This window comes from Pantherophis guttatus, chromosome 14 (genome assembly GCF_059756535.1).
Source record: "Pantherophis guttatus breed Tessera chromosome 14, ASM5975653v1, whole genome shotgun sequence".
Classification (NCBI taxonomy): Eukaryota; Metazoa; Chordata; class Lepidosauria; order Squamata; family Colubridae; genus Pantherophis; species Pantherophis guttatus.
Genome location: NC_142076.1, coordinates 343,067 through 370,898, shown reverse-complemented (window position 1 = coordinate 370,898; position 27,832 = coordinate 343,067). Strand labels below are relative to the sequence as shown.

The 27,832-nt window shown below is 40.5% G+C and overlaps 1 protein-coding gene across 1 annotated transcript in view; it reads right to left on the bottom strand.

Moving 5' to 3' along the window:
* MSLN (mesothelin) overlaps window positions 1-26,850 on the bottom strand; it is a 29,707-nt gene extending 2,857 nt beyond the window's left edge. Inside the window, exons 1-13 of the mRNA XM_034420695.3 lie at window positions 26,829-26,850; window positions 26,392-26,513; window positions 24,411-24,471; window positions 21,511-21,554; window positions 18,769-18,959; window positions 15,487-15,577; window positions 13,308-13,419; window positions 11,501-11,694; window positions 9,282-9,428; window positions 8,423-8,553; window positions 7,890-8,023; window positions 5,635-5,729; window positions 3,232-3,406 (exon numbers count right to left, since the gene is read on the bottom strand). Of these exons, the coding sequence (XP_034276586.2) occupies window positions 3,232-3,406; window positions 5,635-5,729; window positions 7,890-8,023; window positions 8,423-8,553; window positions 9,282-9,428; window positions 11,501-11,694; window positions 13,308-13,419; window positions 15,487-15,577; window positions 18,769-18,959; window positions 21,511-21,554; window positions 24,411-24,471; window positions 26,392-26,513; window positions 26,829-26,850 (1,519 nt within the window). The remainder of the gene's footprint in view (window positions 1-3,231; window positions 3,407-5,634; window positions 5,730-7,889; window positions 8,024-8,422; window positions 8,554-9,281; window positions 9,429-11,500; window positions 11,695-13,307; window positions 13,420-15,486; window positions 15,578-18,768; window positions 18,960-21,510; window positions 21,555-24,410; window positions 24,472-26,391; window positions 26,514-26,828) is intronic.
* Between the last annotated feature and the right edge of the window lie 982 nt (window positions 26,851-27,832).

Here is a 27,832-nt window from a genome sequence, read left to right as displayed (position 1 = left end):
AAGATGAAAACCACATCAGCTTTTTCCAGTCTTCTGGTTGGTGTTCCAAGATCTTTGAAAGATATGGTTCAATGTTTCCAAGATCATGACTGCCAACTTCTTCAGAAGTCTGGGATATAAACCACCTGGTCCTTGTGATTTGAACATCTAGAGTGGACAACAGTGGTGGGATTCAAGTAATTTAACAACCGGTTCTCTTCCCTAATGATTTCTTCCAACAACTACTTTGCCAAACTGCTCAGAAAGTTAACAACCGGTTCTCCTGAAATGGTGCGAACTGGCTGAATCCCAGTGCTGGTAGGCAGGTGTTCTCTTACTATTTTCTATTTAAATTTAACTATTTAAATTTATTCCTAGTCTGTCTTTTTCTGGTAGGTTGGGCTATTTTTTCTTTTTGAATGAAAAATGAATTAAGCAGCTCTACTTCCTCCCTGTTCCCCATCGCTTCCTTGCCATCTTCTCCCATTAATGAAAATATTATTTCCTTGACCTTTTTCTTTTTTTTTTACATGTTGAAAGAAATTTTTAAATTATTATTATTTTGACATTTGTTGCCAGACTTAGTTCACTCTGAGCCTTAGCTTCATCTTTGCAAATTCAGACTATATGCTGGTATTCTGCCTTAGCTATGTGTCTCTCTTTCCATTTTTTATACTTATCCTTTGTCTTTCAGTTTATCATAAAGTTCTTTGTGCAAGCTGGTTTCTTTTTGAATTTCTTTTTCAGTAGTATTGTGTTGGCCTGGACTTTTATAATCAAATTTTTCAGCTTCACAAACTTCTTGAGTTGTTTTTCTCCTTAAAATTTTCATCTATGGAATCCTTCCTGAAGTTCTCTCTAAGTTTTGTTGAAATCAGCCCTTTTAAAGTCTAAGACACTGGTTTGATTATGTTTAAATTGCTTGTGTCAATTGAATTCCAACATGACACGGTCATTCTCACCCAAAGTTCCTGCAACTTCAACCCTCTCTATATTTCTTCTCTGTTAGTAAGAATTAAGACTAGAATAGTTGATGCTCTAGTTCCCTGCTCTACCTTTTGGATGACAAAGGTGTCAGCTAAATTGGTCAGGAACCTGTTCAATCTCCCACTTGAAGCAGAGTTTGGGGGGGGGAACTACAAGACCAGCCTGGTTGCACAAAGAGCGCTCTGACAAATTAGGGGGCAAAAAGGTCAAATATAAAAAATGGAAAGAGAGGCACATAACTAAAACAAATAGCCCAAATCTGCAAAGAGGGATTCAGGAAAGCTAAGGTCCAGAATGAGCTAAATTTGCAACTAATGCCAAAAATAACAAAAAGGTGTTTCTTTTAATATGTAAGGCACAAAAAGGAAGTCAAGGAAACAATAGGTCCATTAAGCAGATGGCAAGAAGGTGACTGGCAGCAGAGAGAAAGCAGGAATGCTCAATTCCTTTATGCAAAAGGAAGAAAAAGCCCAACCTATCCACCCTGGACCAGATGGTCTGCATCCCAGGGCTCTGAAGGAGCTGACAGACGTAATCTCGGAGTCAGATTACACTGAGTGTAATCTCAGAGCTCTTGTAACACAGGGGAACTACCAGAGGACTGGAAAAGAGTTGACGTGGTACAAATCTTCAAAAGGGAAATGGATCCAGGAAATTATAGGCCAATCAGCTTGACATCAATACCTGGGAAAATTCTGAAAAAGATAATCAAGCAGAGGATTTGTGAACACCTAGAATGAACAAGGTGATTACTAGAAACCAGCATGGGTTTGTTAAAAACTGATCATGCCAGACAAGCCATATATTCTTTTTTGATAAAGTGAAGAATTTTGATAGACTTGAGCTGTCAACAAGATGCAGTTTGGAAAATTAAGGTTCTGCAGTTAATCTGGAAAAATAAAATGTGTTGGTTCAGAATAGGTGGTACTTGGCTCTACAATAGTAACTGTGAGAGAGATCTAGGTGTCTTAATGGAGCAGTCCCCAACCTTTCCAACTTGGCAGTCCAACCCAGCGTGGTGGTGGCAGGTGCACGCACATGCACATAGCTCCATTTGTGCAAGTGATGCATGCACGAGTCCTCCACTTGCATGGAAGGAGCTTTGCTGTTGGGGACCCCTGTCTTAGTGGACCATCAATTAAGAATGCGCCAGGGTTGTATGGCAGCTGTCAAAAAAATAATAACAATCAAATGTAGTACTGTAGAGCACCAAAGATAAGGGTTTGGAAGCTAAACTGTATGATGAACAGTTGAGGGATCTAGGTATATCTAGCCTATTGAAGAGAAGGATTGGAAGGACATGATAACTGTCTTTCAGTGCTTGAATGGTTGTCAGAGAAGAGGTGAATGTCTTATTCTACAAAGCACCTGAAGGCAGGACAAGAAGTAACGGATGAAAACTTGTTAAAGAGAGAACCAACCTAAAAGGAAGGAGAAATTTTCTGATAGAACAATTAACCAATGGAACAACTTGTCTCCTGGAGTTGTGGGTGCTCGATCACTGGAGATGTTCAAAACTAGGCTGGGCAGCCATTTGACCAGGATGGTAGAACTTCTCCTGCCTTGATCAGGGGGTTGGACTAGAATATTTCTGAGCTCCCTTTCCGCCCTGTGATTTGACGTCCTTTTCCTTCTCCATGCTTATTAAGAATAAAGTTTCAGCCATGCTCGAAGCATCATCTTGATTGGAAAGGGTGTAGGCTGAAACACAATCTCCAGAGTATCAACACATTCTGCTAACAATTCTCCCTGCTGCTGACAGACCTGAGCCTTGATAGAGAAGTCTAGCAGAAAGCTTAGCTGGAGCCCCACATTATTATTTTTAGGAGCAGAAGAGTTTCAGAAAAAGAATCAAATTGAAAGCAGGGGCAGGAGAATGGCTAGGCAGATACGACCTGGAGGAAAACAATTGGCAAAGGGTGGTGCTAATGGGCCCAGAGAAGAAAAGAAGCAACATAAAGCTTAAGTTCCAAGATTCCTGGAAGTAGAATGATTACCCCTAAACTAATATATCCTCCTCAGTTCCACACAGTTTCACTTTTATCTCTCTGTTGTTTCCCTTTCCATCTTCCATGAGCTAGTTAGCACTAACCAGCTATCCTGACCATCTTACCAGAAGGGTAGCATACAAAACCAGAATGAACAACTGCATAAAAATGTGCACCACCCCCTGCCGCCAGAAAGCATTTTCCTTTTGTTCCTCCCTGATATCCAGTATCTTCCTTCTACGTATTAATCTAAAAGTGGAGGCATGTGTGGTCTTACTTGTAAGAATAATAAACCCTTCAGGAAGGCCACCTCGGAGTCCCAGACCAAGGCTGTTCAGATCAGATTGCTTCTGCTTCTGGATCCACTCTCGTACAAGTGGGATATTCTGATTGTCCCTCAGGTCGTTTAGATTTGTGCCCAGCAGGCCTTTCACAATTTCAGGGGTTAATTCCTACAGAATAAATAGAACAAAACCAGTTAGGAGCAATCTTCCCTTTGCTGCTTTCTCAACCCCCAACCCCCACCCACCCCACGCATATAAGACATACACTTGACTTCCTTCAGGGAAGGGGTGAAGTTAACATTGAAGTCACTGCCAGTGAGCAGTAATGCTTCTGCTTTCCCCACAGTTGAAGTCATTGCGTTTCACCACCAAATCCTGAGAGGAGAAGAAATACCCAAATCCCCCAGCCTGCTGAGGGAGAAGAACCAACCAGCAAAGATTCAGCTACAGGCATCCATGCCACTTTCCCAGGTCATCATTTGGCTGCACTTATCTTGGCCTTTTCAGCCAATACCCATAGGCAGACAAGGCAGCACACGTCCCCCACCCATACCCTCAGCCAGAGGTGGGTTTCAGCAGGTTCTGACCAGTTCTGGAGAACCGGTAGTGGAAATTTTGAGTAGTTCGGAAAACCAGCAGTAAAAATTATGACTGCCCCCACCCCATCTATTCTCTGCCTCCCAAATCCCATCTGATCAGGAGGAAATGGGGATTTTGCAGTAACCTTCCCCTGGATTGGGGAGGGAATGAAGATTTTACAGTATCCTTCCTCTGCCATGCCCACCAAGCCACAACCACAGAACCGGTAGTAAAAATTTTTGAAACCCACCACTGCCCTCAGCTTAGAAAAGGAAAAGCAACTGGAGTGTGTGGACTGAGCAGGCAAAGATGAGATGAGATGACCTCTACCTAGAGACCTCTGGGCAAGTGCACATTAAAAGGCAACCAAATAGGCTGATATTCAACTGCTAAGCCACAAGTCAGGGTAAGCAGCCCATCTTGGTCTGTCCCTCGCTGGAGCTCAGCTTGAGAGCACAACTTGAGCAGTTTAAGAGCAAAACTTGGAGTTCTGGCTGGAGCTTGGTAGCAATTATAAAAGGAACATCCACACTGAAGCAGCTCATACTCCCAAAAAATGCAAGATCCTTTAGAGGGGAGCATGGACTGTATGTTACATTATGAACTTTAACAGCTGTTTGGCAGCTGTAAGGACTGAGTCCCCAAGAATTCTGGAGGTGGCTGTGCCCACGTGGAAGGGCTTGGAGGCTGGAATTAGCCCTGCCCAGCCAGGGCAACAGCCTTTTCTTGGGGACCTGTGTGTTACAATAAAGCATTATGTAAAGTTTTCATCTGTGTGTCTACTCATCACAGGATACACATGCTGTCAGTCTCACACTTATCTGGGTTTTATGGGCACACTCCTTGAAGTGAGATTTTTGAAGCATTTCTGCTCAGAGAATAATTTATATTATTACCAAAGTTTTGTGGTTTATTAAAAGTGTCCTTTCTTAACAGAGCCAGATTAGATATCCTCTATTAGAATAGAGGTAAATATCTTAGAATACGGAGTGATGTAGATTCTAGTGTGAACATGGTTAGAGTAGAAGTATCCTATGGCTGAATTTGTGGCAAGCTGACCAAAATTTGCCCTAACTGATGGACTACATTCTTACAATTAGTATGTGATATGTGCAACTAAGGGTGATAGTCTAGTCTATATACTTCATCTTGCTAAAAAGTACTACAACAGTTCATTTAGTAACCATTCAAAGTTACAATAGCACTAAAAAAATTGACTTATGACCATTTTTCACACTTACGACCATTACAGCATTCCCATGGTCACATGATCAAAAGTCAAATGCTTGGCAACTGACTCATATTTATGACAGTTGCAATGTCCCAGGATCATGTGATCAGCTTTGCAACTTGACAAGCAAAGTCAATGGGGAAGCCAGATTCACTTAACAATCATATCACTAATTTAATAACTGTTTCACTTAATTGATTGAGTTAAGTGATTCACTTAACGTTGGCAAGAAATGTAGTAAAATAGAGCAAAATTCACTGAACAAATGTCTCACTTAACAAACATTGATTAGAATATTGACTTGGTTGACTAGAGCTAGCAAGGTGATTTTTTAAACACTAAAAATTTTAAATATTTCAAAATTTAAAACATTTAAAATGGAAGCTTTGAAATCTAAACAAAACTTCAAAGCCTGAGAAATGTGGCATTGACCTGTTCCCCCCATACATTCTTTTAACTTTCATCAGCATTTTCCTCCATCCAAATTGTTTGTCTTCAGGATTCTTGGAGAACCTCCCATAATTACCCTGTCAGAATGGCTGGGGAAAACTGATTTCAGCTACCTTTTACTTTAAAGTCCACTCACCTTTAGAGAGCTGCTTTTCAGGCCCAAAAAAGTTTGAATGTCCATGTTGACATCATTTTTGCTAAGTGCCCTGAGATCTTCACCAGGAGCACCTCCTGCAAGCAAGTAGGAGAATTTAGCTGATATTTTTTACTGGTCGTCTCGAATGAAAGAGCAATGGGAATTTTTTCTTCAAATAGTTTCAACAGGTTTTATTAATAGCTGCACATTTTCTAAATTATTTCAAACCAATACACATGGTGAGCATTGGGGGTTTCACAGCTGTATCTTTACATTTTATGATTAACTACTTAAAGGAGTGTTTCATATGACATAAGTCATGGAAAAACTCTTAAGTAGTGTTAGTCATAAAATGTAAATTTCCAATCCATGTAAAATGATGGTGGTGGGAATAGAGAGATGTCAGCCTCTCTATTTATGTCAAAACCTGTGGTTCCCCCATCCAGGCCCCCATAGCCTCCAGGCACAGCAAGAGGGCAACCACAGCATCACTTGGGTCACCAAGAATGGAAATATAGAGTTGAGTGTCATCAGCATACTGCAAATACCTCAACCCATGGAGACGGATGATCTTGCCCAGCAGTTTCGTATAAGGAGTTGAAAAGGAGTTGAAAAGGAGTAGAGAAAGTATTGAGCCCTGTGGCAACCACAAAATAGCAGCTGAGGGCTAGACTTCTCATTCTCTGTCAATACCAGCCATGGAGATGGAGAAAGGAGCCGAATAAATGCAGAACTGTACCGCCCAGCCCCCCACAGCCAACCCAAAAGAACACCATGGTCCATGGTATTGAAAGCTGCTGAGTGGTCAAGGAGAGAGAGGATGGTTGCAGTACCCTTATGCCGCTCTCGCCAGAGATCAATTAGAATAGAGCTGGAAGGGATCTTGGAGCTCTTCTAGTCCAGCCCCTTGCTCAAGCAGGAGACCCTAGACCATTTCATACAAGTGACTGTGTCCAGTCTCTTCTTAAAAACCTCCAGTGACGAAGCAGCCACAATGAATGAAGGGAAGGTGCTCCACTGGTTAATTGCCCTCACTATTAGGAAGTTTCTTCTTAATTAGTTTCCATCCATTGTTTCTTGTCCTGCCATCTGGTGCTTTGAAAAATAAGTTGACTCCCTCCTCTTTGTGGCAACCTCTCAAGTACTGGAAGACTGCTATCATGTCCTCACTTCTTTTCTCTAGATTAGCCAAACCCAAATCCTGCAGCCGTTCTAATAGTCGTTCGCTATTTCTAAAGTCTCAACATCTTTTTTGTAATGTGTAATCCAAAACTGGATGCAGTATTCCAGGTGTGGCCTTACTAAGGCTTTATGAAGCTGTACTAATACTTCACATGATTTTGATTCTATGCCTCTGTTATTCAACCAAGCACTGTATTAGCTTTTTGGGCTACTGCCACACACTGCTGACTTTCTTAAAAGCATCTGGAAATGTCCCCTCCTCTAGCATCACTGACTGGAACCCCCCCCCCGCTTCAGACAGCGCTGGCTCTTCAGCTTTGAAACGGAGATGAGCACCATCCCCTAGTCGGGAACGACTAGCACATATGTGCGAAGGGAACCTTTACCTTTTTAATATAACATACTCTAGAATATAATACTAGAATTAGTAGAAACTTGTTATTCTATAAATATTTGTTTCCTGTAACAAATACATATATATTATATATTTTGGGATTTGTAATACATACATATATATTGTGCCTTTGTAGTTGTAACACAAATATGCCACATTAGACCCTTATATTTCCTGCAACTAACTTCCTGTAATGAAAATATGCTTTTTATTAGAGTCTGTAAAGTATCTGGAATTTGTCAAAACAGATGTTCTTGCCTTTTGATCAGAGCCCATATCAGTCTTATCTCTTCGCTTCCTGCCCAGCATATATCTTAGATTGGAGATGCTAACACTCACCTTTGATCTGTGTTGACCAAGTGGCCAATTTTGAGAACAAAGCTAATGAAGAGGATCCTTTGTAGGGCAAAGGATCCCGACCCAAATTAAGAGGCCAGAATGGGGGATTTTAACTTACGTTTCTAACTGTATAAAAAGGAGCTACATGTTCTCTGAACTGTAGCTCTTCCCTGCATGTTTTTTGTATGTGTTTGGAACAGCTGACCATTGGTCTTCAACTTTGATCAAGATTAAATGCTGATTCTTATTCAAGCCTCCATTTAAGTTTCATTTTTGGCTCACTGTGGCTTAAACATATTATCAGACCTTACACCTCCCCTCTATCTATGTTTCTGCTTACCCAGAAATGGCCTGATCCGTTTATAATATTCACTGTATTCATAGTGACGATCTGAAAAAGCCCGCTTGGCTTTGGGATACAGATGATCCTTGACGGCTGAAGAGCAATTGGATGGGTCAAGCAGAGTGGCCATCCTGCCAAGAAAAGGCAAGGTAAGAAAAAGGAAGGGATCCAGCTCTCACAATACTTCCTTCTTGCCTCAATTTCACTTCTCCACAAAATTTTCAAAAATAGTGCTTTTAGTAACACCTAAGCGGCTGACCAGAAGAACTAGCTAAAAGGAGCAACATCAGATGTTCAGCTTATTTTTGACTTTCTTTGGGAGAGCTCTTCCTCATCCATGTAGCTCTGACCTCATCAATAAGATATAGCAATATCAATAGCACTTATATATTGCTCCACAGTGCTTTACGGCCAGCTGGGTGACATTGGACTAGTCACTTTTTCTCACCTCACCTCACACCTCACACCCCACCTAATAAAGATGGGATACAAAGAAGATAAATAAATAGATGTTGAAAGAATTCACTCACCCAATGGTCCTTTCAGTTATCATGCTCAGCTGGTCCTCATTCAGGAGACAGATATATGGCCCAAGCACATTCAGAAAATCGCTATCAATTTGCACTCTCGATTCAATGTAACGCTGAATAACTGCAATTCTCTAAAACAAATAATTCCAGAGTCGAAAGCAAGCCACCTGCAATCTTATGTTGCTTTAGCTTTCCCAAATGTATGCCTTCCAAATGTGCTAAAACTGCCACTTCTAGAATTTGGGAATACACTGGAATGTATTCCCAAATACATTCCCAACAGACCTGAAGAGTGGCAAGTTGGCCTCATACATCTGGAAGGATTGGTCTTTTTCAACTGCACAAGTTGAAATAGCAAATGTAAATGTGTGTGTATGCGTGTATGTGCTGAGTTCCAGAGGCATTGGCTAAGAATTCAGGGCATTATAATTCATAGAACTGTAGGTTGGAAGGAATCATAAGGATCTAGATATTCTCCATGCTGATTTAACTGCCTTTGCTGTACTTTGAAGAATATTGGACTAGATGATCCTTGTGATTCCTTCCAACCTTACAGTTCTATGAATTATAATGCCCAGAATTCTTAGCCAATGCCTCTGGAACTCAGCACAATAAAAAAAGACTAGTCCATTGCCTAGAATATTCTAGGACACCTAAAGTAAAATGACAAGAATATAGCACACTCACAAGGAGGTAAACAAGGAGAGAGAAATGGCCAGGAATTTATAATCTGTTTCTCTTTAAAGAAAATGATGGTTGTTTATAAGCGCTAAATTTAGAAGCAAAGAACCCCCCCCCCAGATAGACTGGGTGCATGATAATGTTTATATTAAAAGTCCCATATTATCTTCATAATTACCAGTTCATCACTGGACACAGAATTCAATAAAGCATGAACTGTGCTTGATGAATTGATAGTCCATTGCTTGATGTTCTCTGTATCTATTCGTTTTTCAAGGAGTCCAAGGTTACTGAATACAGCAGGAGGATATCCCTTAGGAAATATCTGTAAGGAGCAAATAACTGTGTAAAAATGCAAGTTAACTTGGTATCACCTCTTTGATACACACATTTATCCAGGAGCTGGTTCTGGTGTGGCCTCATGAAGACGTTTCTGCAGAAGGATTTCTAGTAGTCATCAGTATATTTATGGGATGGGCATAAAATAAGTAAAGTTGGTAACTATGACTGCTCAGTGGAAGCCCTGCTCCTTTTATAATGTGCTGTGACATATATAAAAAGGTTGGAATTTCAATCACATTTGTGACTGCTATTGTCATTTTTCTGACCCACTAAGGACCACAGGTCTCCTGGCAATCATCAGGTGTTGCAAGAATGAAAGGCAGAGCTGGCTCTGAGAGAGAGAGAGAGAGAGAGAGAGAGAGAGAGAGAGAGAGAGAGAGAGAGAGAGAGAGAGAGAGAGAGAGAGAGAGAGAGAGAAGTGTATCACTTCCTCATGAGGCCATCCTTTGATCCAGCTGATCTGGATAATTTTAATTGTTCAGAAGGTGATTGGCCTCCTGCTTCAGAGAGCCTGGAGGATGTGGATTATCTGGACCCTTTTTAGGCAGGATTAAGACCTGGGTGCAGTATGAAGAAGCTTTGATGGCAAGTTAGGGATGGGAGTTGTGTGTTAATCCTAGCTGTCCTTGATCCCTTGCTGACCTTCAATACTATTGATCATGGCAGCTTTCAGAATTAGCTAAGGGAATTGGAAGTAGAGGACACCGTTTTGTAGTGTCTTTGAGACTTGTTCTGATCAGTGATGATGGGAAGGGAGTGGTTGAGTCCTAGGCCCCTGCTTTGTGGGATGCCTCAGGACTCTTCTCCCCCACCCCCACATGTTTTTAATATTTTCATAAAGTCACTGGGGTAAGTCATCTGTCAGTTTGGGGTGAGGTATCATCAATATGCAGATGATACTCAGTTATAGATGTCAGCTGTCCAAGTGAAACTATTGAGATTCTTTTCCAGTGTTTGAAGACTATGAGGGTCTGGATTGGGAAGAACAGATAATGGCTCAACTCAGTGGCCAAGGCTGAGTGGCTATGGATTCTGGGTCCTCCTGATTCAGGAGCTGCAGAGTTTCCATTTTGTTTCTCTATGGGTGAGGTGGCAACTATTCTATTAAGACTTAGTCTGCAATCTAAGGGTTCTCCTGGACTTATAACTCCTGCTTGAAGAGCAGATGGCAGCTGTAGCCAAGGAGGTCTTTTGTACAACTGCACCTTGGGTACCAGTTGCACCCATTCCTGGATGGGGAGGCCTTGCTCACAGTTACTCATGCCTTAGTCACTTCCCAATTGGACTATGTGGGCCATGAAAACTATCTGGAAGCTTCTATTTATTCAAAATTACTTGTTTATTGGTTCGATTTATATGCCGCCCTTCTCCGGAGACTCAGGGCAGCTTACAATGTGTTAAGCAATAGCCGTCATACTTTTGTATATTACCTGCTTAGTAGGGCTTTCGTCCCCCGCTAAGCGGTGTTCTTTTTTATACAAAGTCGGCTTATTGCCCCCACAATTCGGGTCCTCATTTTACTTACCTCGAAAGGATGGAAGGCTGAGTCAACCTTGAGCCTGGTGAGATTTGAACTTGCAGTAATTGCAGGCACCTGGTGCTACTTAACAGCACTTTAGTCTGCTGCGCCACCAAGGCTCTTGTTAAAAACAAGTAATGTTTTTAAAGTAACCTACATGGCATAGGATTACTTACATTGCAGATTACTTGAGGCATGGCCTTCTCCCAAGTACATCTGGCATGCTCCAGTTTCCTTTTTTTAAATGTTGCCATCTTATGGGATCTTTTCTTTAATCATTCAATATATGGCAGGTCCAAACTCTCCTTGTTTTAGGAAAACCTTGGAGACCTGGCTTCATGAGGGGCCACTTAGACCCTTTGGTTGCCATTTTATATTTATATTTTGTATTTATATATGGCTTTTTCTACTTATATAATTTTACCTTTCAGTCACATTGTTTAAGTTGGACAGCTTTTTAAATCTTAACAATAAATAGATGAAAAATAAATAGTTAAGAGTGCTATTTTTTTAAAAAAAATTGACATGTTTATTACCTCATCCAGTTTATCCTTGACGGCTGTCAGCTGTTCATCTGTGAAAGGGTAGTCTGAGAAGGCACTAATATTGTTCACTAGGTTTCCCTTAGTCAAGCACAATTTTAAGTGCGCAGGAGTATAAAGTAGAAGCTCATCAATCAGGTCATCATTTAATATATCTTCTCGGATCATTTTATCCTCTGGACAGTTTTCTAAGAGAAAAATCACAAGTTAACCACAGTTACAGAATTTTCAAGTCTCTCCAGATTGTATAAATAGAAGAAGGAAAACCTACACGTTTTTCTAAATATCTTGGCAAATGTTTCTATTAATCATTTATATTTATTAAGAAAGAATCAGTGGAAAAGAAAATCCAACTTAGAAATCTTCCCAAAAATGGTGTTAAAAAGAGAGAGTGCTAATAGGATGAACTGAGAAGTCCATTCATTTTGAATCTGGAGTAAGGTATGCTTAAAAAATAGGCTGGCAGCCTTATTTAATTTTTGAAAGTTACACCACACACCATTTCTCTCACCCAACATATTGCAATATGCTGTTCTGGATTTCAGATGGCGGGCAGGTGTGTGCAGTCTGTCCATGAAACCATAATCTAGTGTTTAAAGCCGGTGTGTTCAAGTTCTGCCTCAGGCGTGAAAAAACACAGGTGATCTTGGGTCAGTCCCTTTCCCTTAGCTCAACCCACCTCATAGACTTCTTGTGGGAAAAATAGGAGGAGGAAACTGTGCTGGATATGTTTGCCACCTTGAGTTATTTATAAAAATAATAAAGGCGGGATACAATTTAAAAACTTCCTATTTATTTATTTATTTGTTTATTTATTTATTTATTTATTTATTTATTTATTTATTTATTTATTTAATTTAATTTAATTTAATTTAATTTAATTTAATTTAATTTAATTTAATTTAATTTAATTTATATACCGCCCTTCTCCCAGAAGGACTCAGGGCGGTGTACAGCCAGAATAAAACACACAGATATAAAATTTAAAAAACAATTTAAGAAATATTAAATAATTTGGCCCATATCTAATTAAAATAAAACCACCCATTTGGACATTTAAAAATTAAGAGTTAACAATTAAAAATTTAAAAATTAGGCCAGCCCGGCTTGTTGGAATAAAAGCGTCTTGAGGGCCTGGCGGAAGGTGCCTAAGTTTTTACGACCCTGTAACTCCTTAATTTGGGGTAGAGTCTGGGTGACTGGATGGAGCTGAGCATTGACTGGCAGGATACAAAGAAACAAATACTTTTTTTCTTTTAACACCTATAATTCCTTGCATCGGGTGGAGTAGGGGCGACTGAATGGAGCTGAGTGAAAGAAAAAGATGGCTTCCAGGGCTGACACTGAGTGTTTACTGGCTGGATGCCCTTCCTGATGCCTATGTGGAGTTTGCAGCAGATATTTTTCTCTTTGCATGTGGAGAGAGAAATATCTGCCACTACCTAGGATTGAACTCACAGGCTACTAATTGTGAGGTGACAGCTCCAACTGTAGGCCACCACACTATTCAAAACAAACTAATAAATAAAAAGAATTCCTCACAATATGAAAATGAGTGCATTTCAGGAGAATTCACAGGAAAGTTAAAAATGTCAAGATGGTGGCTTGACTGAGAAGCCCCACCCCTCACAGAAAAAGGGGTGTGGCTTCAAGCACACAACCAGGGCCACCATCTTGTTTTTTTATCTCATCTGCCCCTCCCAGATGCAATCTTATATCTGCCTTCTGCAGACAATCTGCTGTTGCTGTATGAGGACCAGTTTTGACACCCTATTAGGGAGCAACTCTACATTTTACATACCGATCTCACGCTTTGTCCTGGAGGATTTAAGGATTTCCCTAATACGGACCAGCTGATTTTGTGGTAGATCAGAATGGAGAATGAAGTTTTGTAACCAAGGCTTTAAAACATTCTGCAGAAAGAAAGAACAACACCAGATGATGGAAAGTGCAAGGTTTGAGAAATCCCATACTAATTATGGTAAACAGAGGCAGGATTTTGCTCCCATTGTCAAGTGCACCTTGGGTGACTTGGAATTGAATTCCTGGAATAAAGGAACAGATGCGTTTTCCATCAGCCGAGGTACCTGCGTTTCAACAACTGGTATTTCTATGTCCTAAATGTCAATTCGCAAAGCATCCCTGGCCTGCTCTCAAATTTCCATAGGCAAGGGGGATGGGAAAATGAACTTCACAGCTGCAGCAAAACAAAGCACATTCCAACTGATAAGCCGAGGTCATCTCCACAGAAACCCACCGTGGTCAGAGGGAGTGACTTCTACAACCCGAAATTGCTTTGTTGGGGAATGTGACTGATGACACATCTTTGGGGGAGGGGGGGGAAACAGGTTCAGAGCCAAGGCGCAAATTAAGTGAAGTCAGAGTTGGCTTCATGTGATCCGTGCTGACATGAAGCTACTAATAAATAACTGGATTTCTTTTGAAGCCTGGCTTGAGGCTGATGATTTGATTAGGGCATCGGGTCGGAATCCTGACACTAAAATAGAGGATTGGCTCAGGGGTGGGTTCTACTTACCTTTACTACTGGTTCGCAATGCACATGCGCAGATCATCCATTAGCATGTCCGGGTGGGCGGAGACTCCCACCGCTTTTACTACCGGTTCTAAAGAACTGGACAGAGCAACCCACCACTGGATAGGTTGCATCAAAATCCAAGGACTTCACAACTTATGGAGCTGAAGATTTTGCTTCACTTAATATAGGATTTCAATTGGATACAAAACAATATGATGCCGAGAACATTTATATTTTTTTCCTTTAGCCCGTGATCTAGAGATTTCTAGCTTAACTTTCTTATCGGATGAAATGTTTTGAAAGTTTATCATTAATGTAAAGATTATTTTTTACTTTGTTATTGTTTTTTATGTTAAAGGCAGCTAGGAGAAATTACAGGTGGGCAAAAAACTTGACATCTTACAGCAATTACTGATGGAAATTTGGAGAAATCTTTCTCAGAATTGGAAGGGAGGTCATCTCGTCCAACCCTTGGCTCAAGCAGGAGATCCTATGCCAAATGACAGAGAGTTCTTTGTGCAAATATGTGGGTTTCTTCTTGTATTTCTTGCTTTTCTTTTTCAATGGAAAAAGAATTGTGCTGGACTGAGCTTTTATAATAATAATTTTCAGAGTTTCCCAAGCTTCTTGAATTGTTTTTCCCTTTAGGATTTTCACTCATGGAATCTTTCCCAAGCTCTCTCTAAGTTTGTTGAAATCTGATCTTTTAAAGGCTAAGACACAAGTTTGATTATGTTTTGTTGCTTGTGTCTGCAGTATATTGAATATGATATGGTCACTCTCCCCCAAAGTTCCTGCAACTTCAACCGCCTCTATCATTTCTTCTCTGTTAGTAAGATTTAGCTATCTTACTAACAGACAGCTGTCCTCCTATTTCCCTCCTCTTCCTTTTGAATAACAAAGTTGTCAGCTAGATTCATCAGGAACTTGTTTGATACTGCACGATGCAGAGTTTGTCTCTCATGATATCAGGGAAATTAAAGTCCCCACTACTATTGTGGTATGTTTTCTACATACATTTGTTTACTAATTAGCAAAAAGTTCATCTATTTCTTCTGCTTTTAATTCTAATTAAATTTTAATTAAATTACATTTTAATGAAATTTTTAATTTTAAATTAAAATTTAAATTAATTAAAATAATTGAATTTTAATTAATTACATTTTAATTCTAATTCTAATTTTAATACTATTAATTATGAAATTGCTGGTTTACCATTTGCCAGCCTGTGACAAAAGACCTTTCCTTGAAGTTGACATTCACAGGTTTCTATTGAAAATGGTGCAATTGGAAATGATTCAGATTCAAAAGATTATCAGATTTGTGGCTCAGTCATGGATACCTGAAACATACTGATTCTACCTCTAAGATCATTTGGGTTTTTTGACTTCCTTTCTCCTTGTGGAAAAGCAATCATTCTTCTGTTGGTTTTTTTCTAACAAACCTGAGGAATACTTTGCAGAATACGGGTATCCGGGATTAGAATCAGTTGACCCAGTTGATCCAGAACAGAAGATGTCCATGTAGAAGGAGGCCTAGGAGAAAAGTGATGTCAACAACCCACTTCTGAATGAAATAGCAAGTTCATTTGGTAGCATTCCCCAAACATATCTAACAAGATTATGAAATGCACCGAGATTGGGCTTGCCAAGGATATTGAACCATATTCTGACTAAGCAGGCTGAATTTGTGTAATACCAAAACAAAAATAGAGAATCAGTTTGGTGTATAGCAGTAGTGAAGTATCAAGCTAGAAACTGGAGGATGGGAGTTCTAGTACTGCCTTGGGCCCAAAGTCAGCTGGGTGACCTTGGACCAGTCACTTTCTCTCGGTCCTAGGTAGGAGGCAATCGAACATAGAATACTCACTGCTGAACTGAATCTTATTAGAGAGGACCCAATGCTAAAGTCTGTCAAAACCCTTCTGAATTTTGAGCCTATCTTTCAAAAGTGTTAGCAATTTCTCCCAACTTGATGTCATCTGCAAATTTGATGAATCTATTTCTATCTCCTCATCTAGATCATTTCTGAAGATGTTGAAGATTACTATGCCCAACAGAGAACCTTGAAGTACCCCCTTCATACTTCCCTCCATGTAGATGTGGCTCCATTAAGGACTAGGGAATGGAGTTGGTCAGCCAATTATGAGTCCATCCAGTGATAGTACACTCTATCCCACAGTTTTCTTTCTTACCTAGAAGTAAGTTGTAGTCTACTTCAGCAGTTATCAACTGGTGGTCCGTGGACTACTGGTGATCCGCGAGGAAATTTTGCTGGTCCACAGAAAAATTATTTGCATCTTTTATATTGCACTAAATCCCTACTTGTCCAGGCAGTCTCCAAGAATCAGACACGATTGAAAGGAAGTTTCTAATTAACTAACTTAAATATATTTTACTTATTTATTTATTAGATTTATATTTCTTCTTTTTTCTTTGAGTTCAATACATAATGATCCCCTTTATTTTGTGCAGATGCAACCACAAGGTTTTTAATCTCACCTGATCAAGGGTGACTGACATTTTCAGGAGAGTTTCTATTTATAGAATATTTCTGTTATAGGGGTTTAAAAGTACTAAGTACTAAGATATGGTAGAAGGATAGTTGTACAGAATATTTATGCAGGATGATTTGATGTTAAATGAAACATTTACTATATTTCAATTACTACAATATGCTGCAGTTTACATTTGAAAATCTGCAATTTCCATCATGTCACAAAAGATGGCAGCATCTTTTCAATCTTAGCTAAGATTTTTAAAAAGGTGTCTCTGTTAGGCCTGGGTGTCCTTGAATAGAAAGCCACAAGGAAATCTTCAATTGGCTTAAAGCCAACTGAAAGTTGAAAAAATGTTGCATGGTAGGACAATGCAAAGTGTACACACAACAAAGCAACAAAGCAACAAGAACAGGTTCACCCAGCCACCTGAGCATCTTTTTAAAAAAATACTAAATAAATGTGATCAGCAGCACCTTGAATTGCACTCGGAAGACAACCGGGAGCCAGTGCAGACCGCGAAGGAGTGGTGTGACATGGGAGTACCGAGGCACCCCCATGACAACCCGCGCGGGCGCATTCTGCACCAGTTGAAGTCTCCGAGTGCTCCTCAAAGGCAGCCCCATGTAAAGTGCATTGCAGTAGTCCAAACGAGAAGTGATGAGGGCACGAACAACTGTGAGTAAGGCGTCTCGGTCCAGAAAGGGGCGCAATTGGCGAACCAGGTGCACCTGGACAAAGGTCCCCCTGGCTACGGCAGTCAAATGATCTTCCAAGCTAAGCCGTGGGTGTAGGAGGACTCCCAAATTATGTACCTTCTCTGAGGGGATCAACACCTGCCCCCCCAGGGATAGCAATGGAACATAGTGGACAAAACAGGGTGCCGGTAACCACAGCCACTCGGGCTTGTTGGAGTTGAGTCTAAGTCTGTTCGTATGGCCTCCAAGCACCGGGACATCACGTCAAGGGCATTGTTGGGGTGATGCGGGGTGGAGATGAAAAGTTGGGTATCATCAGCATATTGATGATACCGCACCCCGAATCCCTGGATGATCTCACCCAGCGGCTTCATGTATATGTTGAACAGGAGAGATGAGAGAACTGACTCCTGTGGCACCCCATAAGGTAGGGGCCTAGGGGTCGACCTCTGCCCCCCTGCCAGCACAAACTGCGTACGACCCGAGAGGTAGGAGGAGGACCACTGAAAAACAGTGCCTCCCACTCCCAACCCCCTTAGCCGTTGCAGTAAGATACCATGGTCGATGGTATCAAAAGCCGCTGAGAGGTCAAGTAAGACCAGGACAGAGGAGTAACCCCTATCCCGGGCACGCCAGAGATCATCCATCAACGCAACCAATTTATTTTATTTATTTATTTTATTCGGCTTATATGCCGCCCTATCTCACAATGGACTCAGGGCGGCTCACAACAATAAAACACAAGCCACAATATAAAATAAAGACCAATGCCGTTTCCGTGCTGTGACCGGGCCTGAAGCCGGACAGCAACGGGTCCAGGTAATCCGCTTCATCCAGGAATTGTGGGAGCTGACGCACCACTGCGCTTTCAACTGCCTTCGCCATAAGACGAAGGTTAGAAACTGGGCGATAGTTCTTAAAGAGAGCCGGATCCAAGGCAGGCTTCTTGAGGAAGGGTCTCACCACCGCCTCCTTCAAGGCAGAGGGGAGGATTCCCTCTCTCAACGAAGCCTTAATTACTGCCTGCCTGGAGCCAGCCTCGTGTAACCTCTTGGGAGGAACCAGGAGGGACACGGGTCCAGCAAACACGTGGTGGTGCTCAATCTACCCACAATCTGATCCACATCATCAGGAGTCACAGGCTCCAACTCATCCCAGATATCATACTCAGGGCAACATCTGGCATTTCCAGGCAGTGCCAAACAAAGACTTGGGCAAAACACTTAAACATTTCCCAAGCAATACTGTGTGTCAGTGTTGTCTTAAAACAGATAGTCTGAGGCCAGGCCACTTAGAGAGAGACAAAAGCCAAGAGGTGAGTAAGAACACCAAAGAAGGAAGGAAATAACTACTGGAGCTTTTGGTGTGCAAATGTATAGCTTTTGTAACTTTGGACCACACTGACAAGGCAACTGTGTAATTTACATTCACATACACACACAAAAAGGAGGCTTAATTCCAAGGCCAGCCAAAAACAGGTAATAAATAATCTCTTTTCAGAAAACTGCCCCAAATGAAAAACTGGTCTTACCCGAATGAAGTATTTCCACCGCTGAAAATTTGTTGAATTGCTTTAGTTTGATCTGGAGTCAAGTGCTGGCACTGACTTAATTGTTTTAGCAATTTTTCACCAGTTACTGCAATAGAATCTCCAGACATCTCACAGACCAAGTGGTTTGAAATTCTGGCCTCTTCTTTGCTGGTCACCAGGCCAGATGTATTCTAATTTTTTTTTTAACCAAAAATTAAGTAGAAAATAAAACATGGACAATAATTAAATAAAGCAATTTCTAATTAATTAATTCAGTTAATTCAATTTCCTATAAGAATAATGTAGGTATTATTTTGAGATGGTGAAAAACAAATTAATTTAATAGTTAATAGATCTGAGCAACTGTTTGAAGTAAGACCAAGTTTTACAGTAATCATAAACACACAACAGTTTAAAAATATTCTTCGATTTCCTGTCTCATCAATTAAATTATTCCTCATTAGTAATAGTTGGCTAATATCAAATAAATTTTAACTGATTATCAGTTAAATTTTGCAGGCTTAGAAATGCACAATCGTGGGTGTAAGCAGGATCAACCAATCTTTTTGAGCCAGTTTCTGGCCTATCTATACTATTGAGAGCATGTGGCAGCCGCTATCATGGAATGGCTGTCATTTTGTGTATGGCCAAATAAAGCACCAGAAAGAAAACATTTGGATTGTTCACTTTTGCTTTTGTTTAGGAGAAGTGGTATCCTTTTAAGCCCCCTGTGCCCCCATACCCATCTCTCTTCAATTTCACAAGTGAGGAATTAGGACACTTAGAATGCCACAGAAATCCCTGGGTTGCCTCTCCTCACTCACAAATAAAACATGCAGGGCTTTCAGAAGAATCTCATATGTAAAATAGATAGTACATGGTGCTATCTATGGTAGTTAGAAGTGCACAGAACCATGGTTCCTCAGAAGATGTAGGAGAAAGAGTGGCAGAACCTGGGGGTGGAATTAAAAGCAAGATCAGCCTGGAATCCCTATGTAGCCATGAGTGGATCCACTCTGTTGACCCTTATCTAACTCCTAACAGATGCTGTTATTTGAGAATAATTTTGGAATGTTGTCAAAAAAAATTGTGTGGAATAGGAACCTAGTAGATAGCTGCTCTGACCATCTTGACTAATCTAGAAAGCTAAGCAGTGTCAGACCCTCAGTAATATTTGGAAGGAAGACTAGTCAGGACAAGGAAACTTAAAAATATCCCAGAAGAAAGCAAATACCATATCATATAATGAAAAACATGGACAAGCCTAATTCTGTTTAATCATAGGGAGGTTTTCCTAATAATAAATTCTCATTATTTAATAACCTTTGAAGTTCATGGAACCCCAAACTGTCTTATTATTCTAGAAATAATGAATAGTGGTGTGGAATCTATTTATAGTGGACTTTGTTTGACATAAGACTCTGCCTGGTTGACTGAGTGACTGAAACGTATCTGAGCCCTGTTATCTGTAAGGAGTTTGAGCTGTTGATCCTGAGGACGTGAACAGAATCTTTGTGACTCTGAGCTCGGCCCACCTATGTTATGGACCTGGTCCAGAATGCAGCACGGTATTCAAAGATTTGCCCGTGTTATATCTCTATTGTGTGAGCTGCACTGTCTCCTAATTTCCTTCCAGGTTCAATTCAAGGCACTGGTTATACCTTTACAGTCCTGAATTCATTGGCATCCTTCAGTCTCAAGAGACTATGGTATCGTGCTCTGGAAAGAGGTCCTAAAACAGCATCTAGAGTGACTAAAAAGGCCAATTCGAGAGTGGCAATCCCTTCCACACTGAGGGCAGATACATTCTGTCCCCTGCCCAGCCCCCAGATTTCGCTGGTTCCGGGACTGACTCTTTGCCTCAGTCTGCTGAACAAGTGTCTCTTCGAATTGGAGAAGGCCAGGCTGCGTCTTTAGCCTCCAAGCTGAACGATTGGAGGTCAAGGTTTCCCAGTTGTTACTGTCCATTCCCAGGGCCCTTAGGTCCTGAATGGGTCCTGGTTATTTGTGGGACGGCTTCTCCCACTTGTTGAATAGATCAGAAAGGGTAGGTGCATTCCACATCCCTTCCCTGAAAACCTGCCAATTAGTGGAATCTTGGAAGTGTGTCTTTTCTGTGGATGCCCCTGCCTTTTACAACACCCTCTGCCCAGCCATTGGGCAGGTCCCCACCCCTCCAGGAGACATCGAGACCTGTCCTAAAGGTGCTTTGCCAAAAGGCAACTGGGCTTTCTTGGGTTTTTTTCCTCGAATATGTTTTGCTTCTCATCCAAGAAGTTTCTTCTGAAGAAGCTTCTTAGATGTGAAGTGAAACGTCTGCAAGGAAAAACAAGGAAGTCCAGCTGGCTTTTGGTAAAGCACCTTTGGGACAACCATGACCTGGATGATGGAGAATCTCCACAGACATCAAGGTCTGCTTTGTACTAAAGGGATGGGATGGGAAAAAGGGAATGAGGATAATGAAGCTTTCTGTGAGGCATCCTAAGGAAAGGATTAAGGGTGATTATTTGTCTGATTGTTTCTCTGTATAGTCACTGGTTTTATTGTTGTTCTGAGCTGTTCAGAGCTGTTTAAGGTGGGTGGCTGTATACATCATTTAAATAAGTAAATAAGCACAGTCAAATACCTCACACTGTTGGGTCCTCTGACTCCAGAGATCAAGAGTCTAGATCCTAAACAGATTCCAGAGGAATATAGATGTCTGTAGGCAATATAAGTACCGTACAGAAATACAATACTTACCAGGGATTTCAGTGCATCACTGGGAGTGAGCATTATTGCACAACCTAAAATATAAGACATGGGTTTGTCTTAAAGAGATTTGAAAAATTATAATAAGGTTGCCTTTCTCTGCAAAGCCAATTAAGTGGAATATTGTTTGCTATACCATTTTTAAAAGAATAATAAAACCTCTTGCTTAAATATGTTCTTCCTGTGTTTTCTGATAACATTGTGTTCACTGGTTTACTTGGAACATACAAAGCATGAATAAAACCTCCCTTTCCTCTAGAGCAGCGGTTCTCAACCTGGGGGTCGCGACCCCTTTGGGGGTCGAACAGCCATTTCACAGGGGTTGCCAAAGCCCTCTCTTGCCCCCCCATGCCTTCACTCACTCACCCTCACTCTCTGCTCTGTTGGATCGCCGGCCGTTCGCTTACCCCGCCCACTCCCAATCTATTGCTGCCTCCTGAGTCCCAGCTGATGGCTAGAGGAAAAAAAACTGTTTAAATTCTTGCCGCGGGGCTTCAAAGGGCCGCCCTATAGCCAGTGGTGGGATTCTGCCGGTTCCGCCCCGCCCCTGGCTCCGCCCCTCCGCACCACTATTTATTGCCAATGAATAGTGGTGGGCGAGGGGTGGGCGAGCCAGCAATTCAACAAACGGTTCAGTATTTTTTTGTAATTTTATTGGCCCGCGGAGCTTCAGCATAGGCTAATTAGCCCTTGATTAGATCGGCTCCCGACTCTCAGCTGATTTGCTCTCAGCTGTTTTGCAAAGGGCTCTGCTGCTTGTTTGCAAAGAGTGCTGGAGCAATTTTTTTTCCCCTAGCTATGCTGAAAAACGAAACTGAAAGTAAAGCAGGCTGTTGGCTTTGCTGTTGCTACAACGTTGGAAAATTAGTCAGGCAGATTTCTTTTCTTTTTCCTCACCATAAAAGGTAGGTGCAAACAATGGGAAATTTAGGGAAAAAGAGGAGAGTTCAAGATTTTAAAAGACAAAAGAAAAAAAGCTCTATTTAACTAGGGAATTGTAATAATTGAGATACTATTAATTGTATATTGTGCTGAAAGCAGAAATGGTTAAGTTGTGGTTTGGAGGAATATATAGGGGAAATTATTTGGTTTATTATTATTGGTAAATATAATTAATTGATTTGTAAAAAATTGGATTGCATGAAAATAATTGGAATATTCATGTTCATATTGATTAATATACAAAAAAGGTAGTTATACAACTAATTGATTTATATTAAAATGTTGAATTTATATTAAACAACTGTAATATTACATAATTAACCAATGTGAGGATGGATATAAAAATAGATGACAATGGGAAGGGGTATAATATAGAATAGAAGGGAAAAATTGAATTTGATTAAGATTAGAGATGAGGATGAAGGGTAATACTGGTTTTTTTACAAAAATAGATGAGGAATAAATATGGCAAAAAGAAAATATAGAAATTGTAAATTTAATTGAAATGACTAAACACTGTTTAAATTTGTGAACCGGCCAAATACTCTGTTCAAAGAAAATACATTGTATGTTTGTATGTGTGTTTCTAATTATTGTTATTTATTCATATTTGTTCTCTTTTATTCTTTAAAGTTTAACAATTCATTCTTTATCTTAATACCTTTACATTTGTTTGGGGTTGGCTTTCTTCCCTTTCATCTTTTTTATTGTACAGCAATCTTTCTCCTCAAACCTACCACCTCTCTCTTTTCTTTCCTTCTTACTTTCTCTTCCTCCCCCTCTTCTTCTCCTCCTACTTCCTCCCTCTCTTACCCTCACTCCTACTCTAATTTCCCTTCTCTTCCTTCATCTCTCTCTATTGCTGTATCCTTTTATGCATATGGACTACTCAGAGGGCTGAAAAAGTTATTTCTGACTGGTCCTCACACTTTTGACCAGTCCTCGAACTTACGGCTGTCCTCACATTTTACGTTTTTGCCCTATCTTTATGTCATCATGGTGAAGAGAAGCAGTTGTGAAATGAGTGACATGGTTGTTAAGAATGCTACAATGGGCATAAACGATGATCAGTCATAAGTGCGAAGACTGGTCAAAAGGACCAGTCAGAAATCACTTTTTTCAGCCCTCTGGGTAGTCCTTTTGTGCACATGGACTTTGACTGGTCCTCGCACTTTTGACCAGATCTCGAATTTACGACTATCCTCACATTTTACGTTTTTTGCCCTATCCTATCACGATGGTGAAAAGAAGCAGTTGTGAAATGAGTGACATGGTTGTTAAGAATGCTGCACAGGCATAAATGTGAGGATGGTCATAAGTGTGAGGACCAGTCAAAAGTGCAAGGACCTGTCAGAAATGACTTTTTTCAGCCCTCTGAGTAGTCCTTATACACATAGCCATGGCCACCGGGCCACAGGACCAGCTAGCCACGCCCACCCAGTCACATGACCTCCAAGCCACACCCACAAAATAAGCCACGCCCACAGAACCAGTAGTAAAAAAAATTTAGAACCCACCCCTGGTTGGGGGTCACCACAACATGAGGAACTGTATTAAAGGGTCGCAGCATTAGGAAGGTTGAGAACCACTGATCTAGAGTATGTTTCCCAAATAGCAAGGATCTCCCTGGGGTGCTGCAGACAAAATCTGGAGAGGTGTGAAGAATCATTTAGCAGTACAGTTTTACAATAAATTCACTTTCCCTAGTTTCATTGCATTTTCATTGTTCATTTGTGTTCGTTTTGTGTTTTTAGGCAAGGTGTTAAAGGGAGGTGTGATGGGGAAAAAGCTAGAAACCCCTGTTTCTAGAATGCATATTCAACATTAGTATGCACATATCTCAGAGGAGAAGATGTTAAATCAGAAAATAGAATCGATTAGAATTTCACAGAACAGCAATGGAAGCATTTAATGATGATTTTATAGCAGTCATGCATAATTATACTCACCAGCCATAAAAAGGCAGCAAAGCATCCTGGGTGATTCTGGCATTATTTCAAACAGATCCTTCTTCGTAGGTAAATATATGCAGAAAAGTAAACAAAGGAATAATTTATCATCAGTAATAATTATCTTTTAATTTCCCTGCTTGGTTTAAATCTGGCAAGATGCTGCTGATGCTCTTTGGAGCAGATTGATCATTAAATTGTGCCTCCTAGAAGTTAGATAAGGGTCATCGAAATTCACGGTGGACTAGACTTAGTAAGTTTGTGGCTACATAGGGATTCTAGACTGATCCCACTTTTGACCTCACCCCAGACTCTGTCATGCCTTCTCCTATAATCAATGAACTTTAGGTCTTCCATACAGACCTGCGTGTTTTGACAATGTCAATGTAGGGAAAATTTAACAAATTAACTATCAGTCTGCCCTGAAGATAGGAGGAGGTCTAAATGACTCATCAGGAAAACATTTTTCTTGGCTTGTGCTTATCTCTTCTTATTCAGATGAATGTTTGACTATGCTTCTGTTTTGTCCCAATTTATCTTTCCATCCATAAACTGAAAAATTAAAAATATTTATTTTGCAGATAAGAAATTTAAAGGTCAAAATGTACAGGTGGACAAATAATCTCAAATGTCAGCGCTTTGGTGCAAATGTTTGGACTCAAATAAAGCTGAAAAAAAAACCCCACTGGAAACTGATAGCAACCGCTGTCCTCTGGAATGAGGTTCCACCCGAGATCTGGATGGCATCCAACCTGCTGGTATTTTGAAGGGACTTGAAGAAGATCTGGCTCTTTGTGGAAGCCTTTGGGTGAGGGTAACTAAAGCCCCTTGGATTGGGTGGGTTTTTTCTTTTTTCATTTCTATCCAGTTCTTGTGACCTTTGCCGTCTTTGATTTGTTATTTACATTTGTTATTGCATTTACTTTATTTATGAGCCATCCAGAGTTCTTAGGAGCCAAGCAACATTCAAATTTAATAAATGTGTATTTCATTTAATTACATCTGTTTTACATGAAACAGCACTTCTACAAATCCATAACTGTAACTACTTCAGTTACTGTGAAAGACCTGACATCCAGGACAAATTTTGAGACATCAAATCACATTCAAGCAATTATCTATTCAAACTTTAGCATCTCTGTCTCTAAACCAGAATATCTCACTCATATCTCCAGTGCCAAATAGAGGAAGTGTGTCACAGATATACTAAAAGACCCTGTATTTATGTGCAACACTGACATTTACCATGATTTGGTTACATAAATTCTAGAAATTAAAAATATGCTGAAGCAGGTTGGTACATTGCTCTTGGTAGGAATTTCTTGCTAGATCATCCAGATTTTGGAAAAGTTTTCTAGCAAGAAGCTACAAATTTTTCAGAACTTTATTTGTTCTGCCCATAATCGAGAGAACCTTTGTTTGATTTACTTCTAGCACCTTGAATAATCTGAGGAACGCAGCCCAGCCCAGCTGTTTAAGGGGAATGGAACTTTGCTACTTTGCCAATTGACTTTGCCAATAAACCTGCATGTACTGTATTTCCTTGTAACTGATGTGGACAATTTTCTGTTCTCCTTTTAGGAATTCTTCTGAAAACTTCAAATTAATATGTACTCATTATTCATAAATAAACAACAGGAAATTAGTTAGAACTGTTGTGCAACTGATAAATTGACCAAAAATAAAATTACAGATAACCACAACTTGCAAAGCAGTAGTTTTAGAAATGTTGTGTGTCGTTTGCTTTTCTTAAAGATATCATGATTCTTATGCAAATCCATCCAAATTTTAATTAATATTAGGAGTGCCTGTTATTTAAACCCTCTAATTCCCAGATTAAAATAAAAACTGAACTAAGAGCTGAGACTTGCTTAGTCCCAAACAATGAAGTCAAAAGTTCTCTCAAGCAAAAGGCACCCCTTCCATTCCCAGAACACCGTGAAAAAAAGCAAAAAACAAATCTTTCAAGCATGGGACATACCTCTGCTGCCTCTTCACACGTTTGGCTGACAGAAATAAAATCTGGGCATTCCGCTTTCACAAATGAAATCAGGATGTGATCTCTGCCTCTAATTTCACTTGAAAAGGCAGCCACGCCCAGTGCTTATGAAATGTCAAACGATTTGACAATTGGACGGGATGTTTTAGACCTGTGTCCTGAGTCACCCTGTACCCCAGGAAACCAAGGGAAAGGCAGAGGAGAGAACAAGTGGCAAAGGCCAGGCTGTGCCTATAGCAAAGTATCTTTAGCTATTGTGATTTGCAAGCTACTGTGGGTTATTTAACAAACTATGATGAAAGCAAAGCTTGTCTTAACACACTATATCAACTCAGCCATAATAAACTTCCTTTAAGGAGTCATCCTGGGGATACAGCTCAGTTTCTCCCAGATGCTTTTTCAGAATAAGGTGATTGTGCCGTGGAGAATATGAGCCACCATGTTCTAAGAAGAGATTTGGGGAGTGTTAAGTTGGAGTCTCTGGACCACTTGCGTGTTAAAGAATGGATCTAGCCCAGTAACTCACAGGACAAGTAAATATGGTTTTCCAAATATCTTTTATTTCATGCCTGGTTTGCCCCCAGGTCTTATGAGGTTAACACTTACTGACCTGACCTCTGGTCTTTCCTATACAGGTACACATCTGGAACTGCTGGACCTCCACATGGTGGAAGCTCTTATACACAGGGGGAGGAACCAGAAGGTAAGGTGTGGTTATGGGGATGATGGGATGTGTGATCAGTTAACCCTTGCAGGGCTCTGGACCTATGATTGTGAGACTGTTAGACATTTACCCTACATTGCGGACTCTGCAAAACTACCAAAAAAAAAAGAGGCTTCATTTCATCATTCTGTCAAGATCGAATCACTTTGCTTCTTTTAAACCATAATGCTTTTCAACTTGCCTGAAAAAGCCCGAGAAACAGCAAAAAAACAGGCATTCGCATGCCACCCAGCTGGTTTTTTTGGTTTTGGTGCTCTGGCGTGCGTGAGGACCAGCTGGCTAGCGTGCATACGCATGCCAGAAACCCAGAGACCAGCTGACTGGCTCACGCATGGGCACCGGCCAGCTGGTCTTCGGGTTTCTGGTGCTCTGGCATGTGCACATGCACGTGTGTTCCGGTCTGGGCACTCAGTGCTGAAAAGGTTTGCCATCAACTGCTATATATTAAATAACAACAGATCAAATGATATAGGATATATATGAAAAGGCTTTCCTTGAAGTCCTAGTGTGATAGAAATATGTGTTATTGTGAAAAAGCTAATTTATAGATCAAAAGCATTAGTGGAGACAGTTCATTTTATGTAGATTGGGATTATCGCCTTGAAAAGTCCAACTGTAAGGAAGGTATCTGCTATAGAAAAACATTAGGAGGTCTGAGGGAAAATGAAATACAATGAAATGTTATACCTTTGGAAGCAC